Genomic DNA, 13,243 nt, shown 5'->3' with positions numbered 1-13,243 from the left:
CTTCATGAGGTTGGCACTGGCCCAGCTCTCCAGCCTGTCAAGGTCCCTCTGGCCTCCCTTCCCTCTTGGGTGTCAGCCACACCACACAGCTTGGTGCCATCAGCAAACTTGCTCAGGATACACTCAATCCCACTAAAACCTGAAAGAGGATTTGTGTGCTCTGATAAACTAAGAATAAATGGGTGAGGTTTTCAAATTACATGTAGACTTACTGTCTTCATTTTCGTGGTCAGCTTGCTTTTAGTGAGAAATTTTCCCTTCTGCTACCTACTCCCTTCTGCTAGTAGGGAGCTGGAAGCTCAACAAATATCTGACAGACTTCCCTTTTATTACAAGGCTAATGATTATTTCACCAGCAGGTGAAATGTCAGATTTGCCAAGACACTTGGAGAAACACATAGAGGCACAACACTTCTTCAAAAGCAAAGGTGAAATTAAATGTTGAGGATTCTCTACAATAAGGCAGTGGCATATATGATTTTTTGACCACCTTTCTCAGATGTTCAGTGCTATGTGCCTCTGTCTTGGGGACTTGCAGACCCTTTGTGCTCAATCTGGCATACAAATCATGCCAGTAATAAAGCTGAATGTACAGGAGAATGGGGAATGATAGCTGGAGGAGATGAGTGAGTGAAAGTGGCACTTAAAAATATGCCATTTGAATTGGTTACTGTCAGAGCTGAGCAGGCTGGATTTCCATTGCTGAGGGAGTTCCACGGAACTAGAAAATGGGATAGAAACACTGAAGAGTGATTTAATACTTGATAGCCTAAGGCTACACAAGAAAGAAAAGAAGCCTGTTGGGGATGGAGAGATTTTGGACAGCCAGATGGAACGGTGGAGAGTGCAAGCTATGTGAGTGGACTGAAGTCTGAATGGGACACAGGATTCCCTAAATAAAACTCTTCTGGGAAACAGGAATGGCTCTTTGAGGAAATACATGTCCTTCTGCACAGTATTTTATGAAACAAATAATTCCTCTTAGTGTAAATACTGCATCACACAGTGGTCCCCCTTTAGAGAAGTTCTCACCTTTGGTGCCATGTGCCCTGTAATAAAAATGTAGGGTAGTGATGGAAGAAGCCAGTGAGGGACCTACAGCCTTTAAAAATAGGTTGCCTTTAAAAAAACCTTCTCAACAGCCTGATAATATTTTGAGCCTTTTTAAAATGTACATCAGCTCAGCTTTTATTTATAAACCCATCTGAGGTGAAATCTGCTTCTGTAGGTAGGGCCAGGTCTAAATGTTTATACCATGTAAATTTTCTTCTGAATCTACAAACCAGGACCAAACCAGTACTAAAACACTGTCTAAGCTATGATTAGCCTCTGCATTTATTTTATTGGAAGAACAACTTACGCTGGTAGTGTGTAAGACTGGAAAGAAAATTTTGAAGACAAAGCAAAGTATGAGGGCAATGAATCACAGGGAAATCTGAGCCAGAACAAATATGAAAAGCAAAGCTGCTGTAACACATCCTGGGTCACTTCTAATTAGACTTTTTTTACTGGGCATAAAGACATGAAAGCAGGAACACACATACAACCTTTAACTCCACAGTAATTGCTTTATTTATTGCTGATACACAAGGAATGGTTTGAGACTGGTATGCTAGTAGGCTAAGCTGGCTATTAGGCCAGCCCTGTATAGTTACCAGTCTGGTATGCTAGCCAAGCAATTCTAAACTAGGTGGGAGAAAGATTATCTTCTGTTGCTCCTTCGAAGAAAAGGGTCTTTTGTCGTGATGAACTGGTGTCTTCCTCCTCTCTGCTTCCTCATGCTGTCATGTCAGTGCCTATTTTTTTAACCTTCGATGCATCCGTGAGTGAAGCCACTAGTGACTACAATTGTCACCTCATTTCCACTCTGCAATCTCTTATGCTACATATCTTCTTGTAAGAGTGGCAGCTACAACTTGTAATTGACTTACTGATATAAAGCTGGGTGCTGGGTTATACAATTGTACATTGTAGGGAGAAATCTACAGCTTTTCAGTATCAGCTACGTATCCTATAAGCACTGTAAGGTCATTTTCATGATAGTATGTGTGGAAGTTCCACGTATTTAGACCTACTAAAGACTGGAGATTCTAGGGTAATCAAAACCATTGTGAAAATCTCATGTTACTAAGATTATAACAGAAGAGTACAACATTGTGGCAGCTACTATTTGCTATACAGTACCCTATTCTATTGGTATTGTTCTTGAGACCATCCTAGAAATTGCTCCCCCCCCCAAAATGTCCATTTCATCAGAGAAAGGTTCTGCAGGAACTACATCTACTCAGAATGACATTCCTCCCGAGGTGAAAAACCCAGAACAAAGCTCATCCATTATGTAACAATTCAGAAAATGGCTCAGATGGCTGCTGAGCTGCATACAAGTTTCTGCTGAATTTCTGTTGAGGTTGTCCTCCATTGACAACAGGAAACTAAAGAATTTAGTGTAAAGCTAAGGGCAGTGAGCTATCATGCAGCACAAAAGGAGAAAAAGATAGGCCATTGCTAGTCTGAGAACCAAGGTTTACGTATTTTTCTTTCATGGTCTATAGGATCTCATTGGATCCTGTTCCCAGGTGGGTAAAGAGGACAGTTCCACACACAGCTCCTTCTCGATAGGCCAACCCCAGGCTGTAAAAAAAGGAGCCAGGTTCTTATTCACCTGCTGAGAAAACTTCCGTGCCCACAAGTTCATCTTAGAAGGCTTCTGTTTTGGGATGGTGGACATTTTCTGGTAGTCAGAGAAGAGATGGATGAAGGGTTCCCAACCAAAGCCTTCCTGCAACTGATAGAGAAGAATACAGTGTAAAACCAATGCACTTCTCATGTCACTGGCATAATTCCTGTGTTACACACAGAAGAACATTTCATAGGTTTCTGCAGAGTCTTTTAGAATTAATGTAAGGTTAGAGAAAGGCACCCATTTTTCAGACTTCAGAGGATAACTTACAGCACTAGAGTACACAAAAATACACGTTCCTATTACATCAGCCTGCTGAAACAAAGATGAAAGATGAACTGGGAGTAGCCAGAAATGTCAGCAACCAGCTATACAAGGTGCTGATTTGGGCAGAACAAACCTTCTTGTGCAGTGAAAAAGTATCAAGACACTGAGAGAAAACCTGGAAAGAGAACAGCAGCTCAAGCAGCCATCAGAAAACAGGAAGCAGTGACTGTGAGCAGGGCATGCTTTGGTTAGGAATAAGAACAGGAGGGATTCAGAGAGAAACACTGCTGTTGCATGAATAACAAGTCAAGTAAAGAGGTAGGGAAACCTACACTGTTGCTCAAGAAGAGATTCACATGAAGAGTTGGCTTGGAACAACAGCATGACAAGCTGCAGAATGTCTATGTAGAGTCCATAGTTCCTTACCTACACCTCTACTTTCTGATACTCAACTGGTGGACACTACATTGCATTCCACAAACCCTCCACCACGCAGGAACAGCTTAGCAGGAGACAGCTCTTCTACATTAGGCAGAACAAACAGGGAGGTTATCTACCTCTGATAATCCTCTATTGATTTGGAAACTCCTGGTGCTGACACTAGCTATGGACTATGCAGGATCTTTTTGTGAGAAGGTTGGAAAGCCATGCAGAGGCTGCATGGAAGGTGGGAGATGAAGGGTCTTGTGCCAGGTCAAAAGGAGTAAACCAACATGTACCAGAGGAGGCTCCACATGGTGTTATGTTATGACTGAATTGCATCTCCTGGGTCCTGAGTGCAAGAATCCATTCCAGGCAATTCACAGCTTCTTGCCACAACATGTTCACTACGAGAATTGTCTGTTCCCTCCATGCCTGCCAATTTATATGGGAACAAAGCACAGGTACTTGTGGGGGTGAACTGTGCCACATCCTGGACAAGTTTGGGAACCAGCAGCCTGGAGTATGCAAGTGCTTCTTCTTCCTAATCCAGATAGAACCTGGGAGGTCGCTGACTTTTCTCCAAATCAAGTGTGAAGAGGTGGAGACAGAACAGTACAGGCAGGAGTTTCGTTGTTCCATTTAAATCTGTAAATCTCTGGGGCCAATTAACAGATTTTCCAATTGCTCTATACTCTTTTTGAAAGATCTGTGTTACAGGCTTTAGTGACCACTGTGGCAGGCCAAACTCTGAGAGATGGAGTGCTGGTTTGGTTCTGGCAGGGTTTTGGTGGCTGTTCCCAAAGCAGCCTGTGACTCTGTAGGAAGCCTGTGCTGGAGCAGCTTGCTCCTGAAGGACTTTGTCTTGAGGGAAGGATGCATGGAGGAGAGATTCATGAAGGACTCTCTCCATGGGAGGGACCCCGTGGGGAAGCAGGGAAGGACTTTAAGGAATCCTTCTTGCTGAGGAGGCAGGAGCAGCAGGACCCCCCAGCCTGTGAAGTGACTCCAAACCCCATCCCCTGTCCCCCTGTGCCGCTGGGGGGAAGGAGGGAGAGAAACCGGGAACCAAGGGATTGGGGCCCGGGAAGAAGGGAGGGGTGGGGTAACATCTGCAAGCCCTGCTCTGGGTGTTTTCTATGTCCTGTGTTTGTTTAGTGTGAACTTAAATTGCTGTTTTTCCCCAAGTTGAGTCTGTTTTGCCCATTATCATAAACAGTGAGTGAAACCCTCTTTATGTCAACTCATGAACTTCTAGTTGAGCTTTGTCCTCCTCATCCCAGTGTGTGTGGAAGGGGGGTGGGGGGTGTGGGTGAGCTGGTGGGAGATGAAGGGTCTTGTGCCAGGTCAAAAGGAGTAAACCAACATGTACCAGAGGAGGCTCCACATGGTGTTATGTTATGACTGAATTGCCTCTGCTTGGTCCTGAGTGCAAGAATCCATTCCAGGCAATTCACAGCTTCTTGCCACAACATGTTCACTACGAGAATTGTCTGTTCCCTCCATGCCTGCCAATTTATATGGGAACAAAGCACAGGTACTTGTGGGGGTGAACTGTGCCACATCCTGGACAAGTTTGGGAACCAGCAGCCTGGAGTATGCAAGTGCTTCTTCTTCCTAATCCAGATAGAACCTGGGAGGTCGCTGACTTTTCTCCAAATCAAGTGTGAAGAGGTGGAGACAGAACAGTACAGGCAGGAGTTTCGTTGTTCCATTTAAATCTGTAAATCTCTGGGGCCAATTAACAGATTTTCCAATTGCTCTATACTCTTTTTGAAAGATCTGTGTTACAGGCTTTAGTGACCACTGTGGCAGGCCAAACTCTGAGAGATGGAGTGCTGGTTTGGTTCTGGCAGGGTTTTGGTGGCTGTTCCCAAAGCAGCCTGTGACTCTGTAGGAAGCCTGTGCTGGAGCAGCTTGCTCCTGAAGGACTTTGTCTTGAGGGAAGGATGCATGGAGGAGAGATTCATGAAGGACTCTCTCCATGGGAGGGACCCCGTGGGGAAGCAGGGAAGGACTTTAAGGAATCCTTCTTGCTGAGGAGGCAGGAGCAACAGGAACCCCCAGCCTGTGAAGTGACTCCAAACCCCATCCCCTGTCCCCCTGTGCCGCTGGGGGGAAGGAGGGAGAGAAACCGGGAACCAAGGGATTGGGGCCCGGGAAGAAGGGAGGGGTGGGGTAACATCTGCAAGCCCTGCTCTGGGTGTTTTCTATGTCCTGTGTTTGTTTAGTGTGAACTTAAATTGCTGTTTTTCCCCAAGTTGAGTCTGTTTTGCCCATTATCATAAACAGTGAGTGAAACCCTCTTTATGTCAACTCATGAACTTCTAGTTGAGCTTTGTCCTCCTCATCCCAGTGTGTGTGGAAGGGGGGTGGGGGGTGTGGGTGAGCTGGTTCTTTGTTGTTGGGTTAGGCCCAAACCACAATAGATGGTATGCTCCATCAGGCAATGACAAGACCAGGAGACACTGTGCTGCCATGCAAGTGTAAGGCCCATACATGAGTGCAATGTAAAAAGGCCTGGAGACCAATGCTGAAGTTTTTCTGGATTGAAGGAATGTGAAAAGTGTCTAAATGGCAGCCAAACGTAGGGCCCAAAGGAAGATCATTCCATAGAAAAAAGCCCACATGAATAGCTGCAATAGGGAGAGTATATAGACAGAACTGTAGTTGTTCCTTAAGGTCAGATTTATGCCAGCAGTCCTGTCAGCAGCCAGACAGGAGATGCAAGATCCCAATCTACAGGGTACAAGTGAGGCAGTGGCCAAACTGGTAAGGTAATGTGGGGAAATTTCCCCTTTTGAACCTGTCCCACTCTCTATAGCTACTTTGATATTCATTGCACCAGAGAAAACAGAATTTAAATCTTCACCTTGATGATTCAGGCACTGTTCTGGGACGTGGAAAAATCAGTATCAATACTCCTCCAAAAAGTATTTTCTTGTTCATAGAAGATGTGAGAGCTCCCAGACAAGGGGGCTGAGGGATACTTACCTCCCAGCAGTCAGCAGCTTAAGCCTGCAGAATGGACATTTGCCTTAAAGTCCCCAGTTAAAATGATGTTGGGTGCTTTCTCCATTGGACTACTAGTTGCTACGGGGATTAAAAGAAAGGGGGAAGGGAAAAACCTCTCTCCCATGCTTCCAGAAAGAAAGGACAGCATTCTAGGACAGCATTCATGTTTTAGAGCCTCAGTCACAGTGAGAGATCCAGCTATATGTGCAGGATTATAAACTGAATTTATACCTTTGCCACTTAATGGACTGCACTGGCGTCACTGAGGGCATCAGTTAATACAAACACCCTGCTCTTTGCTGTGTTCTGTAAAAAGATGCCCAGCCATGTAACTCACCAGGACACTGCCAGGAGCCTGGCTCTTCTAAATGCTTTAGAATGCCAAGGTTTGTGGGTTTTTTCCAACTAGCCCAGTGTCCCACAGGAAATATGCAGCAGATTAAAGTTTCTCTCTTAGGGAAAAAGCACACTGTATTGTACACTAAGCCTCTCTCTCTGAGTGGCAAGGCCCAAGTCTGGCAAAGGATGGTTTTCCAGAGACATCAGCAATAGATGCTCTATCTCTATACCTCTCAGGTGCCTTCTGGACCCAAGATGACCCCAGAGTGTGAGCAAACGCTTACAAGGCATGACAGCTACAGTCACCAGGCTGCAGACCTCCCTCTGGCACAGGCTTCACTGACGGCACTAAGTGTACACCCACTTTACCCAGTTACCTGCAGGTATGTCTCCAGAGCAGTCCACACCTTCCAATCCTTTAGTTGAGCGCCGTTCTTCAGATAGTCTGTCATCCTCTTCTCCCGACACTCTGAGCTCAGCGCCGGATGGGCCTTATGCCTGGGGATCCCCAGCACCTTCTCATGAACATACACAGACCAGAGGTTGCAGGTGGCCTCTGTGGTATGAGGGGGGAACTCCCATGCTTCCTGCTGCTGGTTGTGTCCCAGCTCGTGGATGGGACCCCAAAGACCAGCAGTTTGGATGTGTTTCATGTCTAGCATCTCTTTCGCTGAATCTAGGTGGCACATGATGGGGTAGCCAGAATGCATCCAGCCTGCAGGAAAGACAGGTGCCAACACATGTCATAAATGCTCACCCCCAGGCCTCAGACTTAAGTGAGTGCTTGACTCATAGCACTATGGATGGAATCAGAGTGGGTCCCCATGTATTCCTGCAGCAGCTGTTGCTGCACTGTAGAAATAAATGACTTAATAAATAATAAATGACTTAAATGACTGCAATTTTTTTTTTCATTCCTCTAGTACCTTTCCTGATCTCACAAACCACACCACATTACCACGAATTACAACTTTTTCCCTTCGTGAGATAAGGAAATGCTACAAGTTTCACCCTAACAAATCACAGAATCAATGAATGGTGTGGGTTGGAAAGGACCTTAAAGATCATTTAGATCCAACACCCCTGGACTGGCAGGGACACCTTCCACTGGATCAGGTTGATCAGAGCCCCGTGCAATCTGGTCTTGAATGCTTCCAGGGATGGGGCTTCCACAACTTCCCCGGGCAACCTGTTCTAGTGCCTCACCAACCTCACACTAATTATTTTTTTCCAAATAAGCAATATAAAGGTAGTACTAAACTACCAGTTAGGTGCAGTTTTGCCCATTTTCCCTTTTTATACATAAGCATACAGTTGGACTGAGGTTGAGAATTTAGGATGAGGGAAAAAGCTTGACCATTGCCCAGAATACACCTGAATTCTCACAAACTGACCACAGTTGATGCCATTCAATAATGAGATTGAGCACCCTGGCAGAGCTTGAGTCTCCCTATGCAGAGCATGGATACTGCAGGTCTGTGCTCCAGTAGTCAGCAGTGTAGATGAGACACACAGAAGTCAGTTTGTCATGCTTAAGCCTGCTCTTAACCTTACAGGATAGCTATGCTATAAACAACTTCTCAGCATCACGCTAGGCAAGAGTCTTGCACTGCAAGGGATTTTACTCATGTCTCCTAGGTGTCTTAATCCCCAGCGTGTCCTTTTTCTTGAAGACTGAATGATCTCATCTTTGCTGCCTGATAATTCTTCTAGATGTATCTTCGAGTGAGCCTTGCTCCTGCTGGGGAAGTGATACCAGGTGCCTGAGGGGGGGAGGCTTTCCTTTGTCTGAGTAAATGTGCACAGCTGGGAATTGGGGCAGTTTAGTCTGGGGAAAAAGAGGCTATGGGGAGGCTTGATGGCTCTCTACAACTACCTGATAGGAGGTTGTAGCAAGGTGGGGGTGGTGTCTTCTCCCTAGTAACAAGCAACAGGACAAGAGACAATGGATTCAAGCTGTGCCAGAGGACGTTTAGATTAGATGTTAGAAGAAACGTCTTCACCAAAAGGGTAATTAAACACCAGAACCAGCTGCCCAGGGAGGTGGTTGAATCACCATCCCTGAAGGTGTTCAAAAGACATACAGATGTTGTGCTTAGAAACATGGTTTAAGCACTCAATTTGGTAGAATTAACTTAATGGTTGGTAGAGTTAGGTTATGGTTGGGCTTGATGATCTTAAAGGTCTTTTCAACCATAACGATTCTGTGACTCTGTGTGATTCCCAAAGCTTCACACAAGAGTCAACTCCCCAAATTTGAACACTTATTGTAGAAGGGGATAAGCAGTCCTTTACATTAACTATATAGAGAGCCTACACAGCTGGCTTTGACTGATGACTAAGCTTATAGACTACCCAAGCTGGAGAACATGAATGGCAACCCCCTTCCTGCAGGAAGATCTTGAGCTCCCTCTTTTTTAATAAGAGCAACACATGCATTTAGCAGCCACTGGCATGCAAAAAGTTCAGCTCCAGAAATGTGCAGGAAAGCAATCAGACCACCCAAAACAGAAGGAAATTTTGTGTTTGCAGATCTATGATCTTTTTAACTGGCATTTTCTCAGCATACCAGAACTTAACACCCCTAGGATGTGCAATAAATTCTTTCCATGTGGCTTAGCAAAGGGTTAGGACATCAGGGTTCATGCCAAGCCCTTGGGGGATTATGAATGTAAACAATCCATTTTGAAAAACACCTGAACAAAACTTGTATTGGAAAGTTCCCCATTTACTATCTATAATTTGACTCAAGATCAAATGCACTCAGTTCACAACTGAAAAAGCTGCAAAACTGCAAACTTGTGAGCTCTGACAGTGCCATATGATTTGCTTCTCTCCTGCCACCATGTCAAGGACACATCTTTTCAGGCTAAGCTTTGCCCACAATAACCTTTGTGCAGTCCATCTCCAGGTTTAACAACGGTCACTGAATGTGTGAGAACAGTCCTGTGGCTGAGGCAGGGAAAAAAGAGGTCATCATCTCCCAGTTGTACTGACTCTGCAGTGCATTCAGGAGGATGAATGAGTAACTAACTACACATGAGGCAAAGCCACTGCAGTCAGCAGCTCTGCCTTTCAACATGCCCAGGCAGTAGAACAGCTATGTGAGAAAACACTAGTTTTGAGAGCAGGGAGGCCTCTGAAAGGGTCAATACATTTTTAAAGCCCTGCCTTACCAGGTTTCCACCCCGAAGGAGAAGTTCACAGTTATGTAAGGGTCTCAAGTCATTTGACACCCTGTTCTCTGTCTGGTTTTAGCAAAATAACCTTGAAGGAACAGACATTGCTGCTGGAGGCCACTCGTCTCTTAACCCCTTCACGAAGCCATATGGCAAGCTACCTACCACATGAGATCTGGACATCTGTTACAATCCTCTCTGGCCTTGGGAATTTTGTTGGTATGGCTGCCAGTTTGCTTATTGCCACCATGATCTCATTCCACAGGGTCAGCAGCGGCCGTGGGTTCTCCATGTGGCGGATTCTGTCCGATGGCACCGTCAGGATGAGATTCTCAATGGCAAGTTCTGCCCAGGGAGCAGGGTAGTGCCGGATACAGGTCTTCCACTGGCTTTCACAGGTCTCCCCTACATGGACAACACAGAAAATGGGTTAAGTACAGCTCTGATTTCTGAGCACGCTCCTAGAGGTCAAGCTGGAGAAAGAGACTGAGGGTGGAAATTATCTTGGAAAACAGTAAGTGGTAGTTGTGTGCCTGAGAGTGGTGGCTGTTAACTTGTTAACCCTCATCCTGTGCTTGGGAAGTCTCCTCAGGCTCTTTTATGGATGGGAGACAGACAGAAGAGGACTGGCATGTATCAGAGCAGTAACATACTAGAACAGATCCCAGCTTTCTATCTGACAGTAAGAAGCATCAGGTTTCTCCAGCATCTCTGGATCACCTCATTTCTTCTCCAGCAGAGATTTGCTATTTCATATCACAGCCTTGGTTTTGTTTGGTTGGACAGAAGAACAAGAAGAAATTGCATACAGGAAGAGAAGAGGAACTGCCAGCAAACACGGGAAATTCAGCAGAGATTTACTGCAGGGACTAGAAATGGCCACATGGGGGAACAGTAAAGCAGGCAGAGCCCAAGGCAAGCTTTCTTGTGGCAGAGGTCAGCCGGTCTCCCCCAGACACAGCACTGGAAATGACAGCCTCAAGCTCCCAGAAACGTAGGCTTGGACAAATCTTGCCCATTTTGAGACACTTCCCTCACCTATCTCCTGTCATGTAGTGGGCACAGAGTGACTAAGTGACTTGCTCAGAATCCCAGGGGACAACAAAGCAAGGAAACTAAATCTGGCATTTCAAACTAAACCCAGGCACTTCAAAGACATTCCCAAGCAGAGACCACCTTTCCCTTCAGTTACAGAGACACTACTATCTGTGAGCAACATCAAGGAGAAAGGCACCAAGGTAAACAAACCTACCAAGCTTGAAGAAAGGAGCTCTGACTGCCCCTTCTACTGTGATGGGCACTTTCCCAAGGACAGTCCCTGCTGGTAGGACAATGTAAATGAGGCCACCCCAGAGGCAGGAAACAGACTGCTTCTGGCACGCAATATCACAGGTGCGTATTACCACTGGGGCCCGTTTCAGCTCTGTGGCTCGAGAGAGGTCATCCGAGTGACACCCAATCTGCACCTGGCAAACAGAAGGGTAGGAACAGCTGGTCAGAGGGCTCCATGTGCGACCTGGCAGAATGACCACAACTCTCTTGAGTCATCTGCTGCAGCGCTGTTCTCCCAGGGCATGCATGCAGAAGCAGTCTTCAGACCCCAGCCTAGTTCAAGCTTTCAGCCTACAGTGACCAGAAATAGCAAATACAGAGAAAAAAGCTGGTGAAGCTGGGTGCTATCACAGTCTCTCAGACAGTCCTACAGTTATGCTCCCATTTTTACTGGGTCAACTATATCGTCTACCAGCAGCTCAGGGTACTGCAGTGACTTATTTCACTGCACTGTGCTTTTATTGATCATTCCTTCCCCTTTCACCAGCACCAAAGTCACATCCTGTAATGTGTAAGTTGCAGAGATATCATGGCTGGCTTCTTGCATTGTGTCTCTTCCATGGTCCTCACACAGTAAGACAGACAGCATGTGACTGCAGCATCAGACAGAAACATCTGAGTTAACTTTGAATTTCAGCTGCAGCCAGCTCACAGCAAAAAAACATCCAAGCAGGTAGGCATTTATCTGCTTTGCACCTTGCAGAGAACGGAATTCCAAGTAACTAGTTCATATGTGATCTGGATATACCTACATAAGCAATAGTGACAGCTCTGTGGAAGTACTTTATGAGAGATCTAGAGAGGGAAGAATTAAGTTTGCTGCAAAGAAAGGCTCAAGTACTTATCTTGATCCTGAAAATCACCTTGTTCGGTTCTCCTTGCACATAACAAATGTAGCTGCCTTCAGGAAGCAGCCATATTCAATTAAATAAGAGGGAAGCTACACAAGAGTGGGGAACAAGAGAGAAATTATGACAATGTATTGAAAGTGCCTCGGGGTGGCAGCAGTAGGACTGGAAATGCAGCAAAACCCATGAGAAAAGCTGCCTACGACCCATTTTTGAGAGCTCTCCTGACAAATACATCAGTGTAAACAGAGGCCAACCTAGAGAGAACTTACCTTCAGGCCAGCACCGACCACCAGACATGGGAATGTTATAACTGCTGTGTGCCCTTCTGGGAGATAGAGTCCTGTACTCCTCCAGGCTGTCTTACCTAAATAAAGGATAAGAGAACACAGTCCTAAACAGTCAAGCCTTCTTCAGTCTGATGCTACAGATTCTAGAAATTTCAAGCTGCAACAGAAGAATATTCCATCCTTTTCTTTTCCCTTGCTCTCCAGCTCTCGTGTTGTGCAAGTACCCTTAGGTGGTTCTTCTCCCCCAAGTGCCTGAACAGCAAGGAAGCAGGATTTTCTTGGTGTGGTTCAAAAGATTTAAATCAGAGCTGGCCACAAAACCAGCCTGTCTGCCACTACACAAGCCCACAACAGAACTACACACCTGTCCCCATGTTCAGACATAGAGACCCATGCACACTGAGGACAGGTGCCCCACTGATCCCAGCAACAGGATGCCTCAAGAAGAAGGGAGACATGCTCCTCACCTGGGTTTGTACCATCAATTTCCACAGTGACACGGAGGGCACAGACGGCAGTGGCAGATTTCTGCACTAGGGCTGCACTGTCCGTCATGGTGAGGGACAGCTCAGTCGCCATGCAGAGAAGGACTGCTTCTTTGGAGTTACTCTTGACAGGGCAGTCCCTGCTGACGCGGGGCAGCCCGTTCCTCCGAAGCACCTTGGCCAGGAGGCGGTGCAGGGATGCATACGCGGGGCAGTTGTCAGCTGGGATGCGCAGAAAGGCACTGCAGTCTTGTACCAGCCTTTGCAGCCAGTCCTTCAAGGGGGCCTGGAGCTCCTCACGCTTCTCCACGTGCTTGCTGAACAGAGCCAGTGCCCTGCGGAAGTGGTAGTGCTCCCCGGGCCCCGCCGCCGGGTACTTGGCTGCCCG

At 46.3% G+C, this 13,243-nt stretch overlaps 1 protein-coding gene across 1 annotated transcript in view; it reads right to left on the bottom strand.

The window, feature by feature from the left end:
* Positions 1-2,539: 2,539 nt before the first annotated feature.
* The window catches only part of LOC104394524 (protein FAM115C-like), a 13,586-nt gene continuing 2,882 nt past the window's right edge, over positions 2,540-13,243 (bottom strand). Inside the window, 7 exon segments of the mRNA XM_010004126.1 lie at positions 2,540-2,785; positions 7,099-7,436; positions 10,066-10,305; positions 11,153-11,366; positions 12,353-12,447; positions 12,838-13,236; positions 13,239-13,243. The exon segment at positions 13,239-13,243 is cut by the window's right edge and continues 552 nt beyond it. Of these exon segments, the coding sequence (XP_010002428.1) occupies positions 2,540-2,785; positions 7,099-7,436; positions 10,066-10,305; positions 11,153-11,366; positions 12,353-12,447; positions 12,838-13,236; positions 13,239-13,243 (1,537 nt within the window).

Source organism: Chaetura pelagica, unplaced genomic scaffold (assembly GCF_000747805.2).
Source record: "Chaetura pelagica isolate M959 unplaced genomic scaffold, ChaPel_1.0 scaffold198, whole genome shotgun sequence".
Lineage (NCBI taxonomy): Eukaryota > Metazoa > Chordata > Aves > Apodiformes > Apodidae > Chaetura > Chaetura pelagica.
Note: the sequence above shows the minus strand (reverse complement) of the source record. Positions and strands in the feature narration are given on the sequence as shown.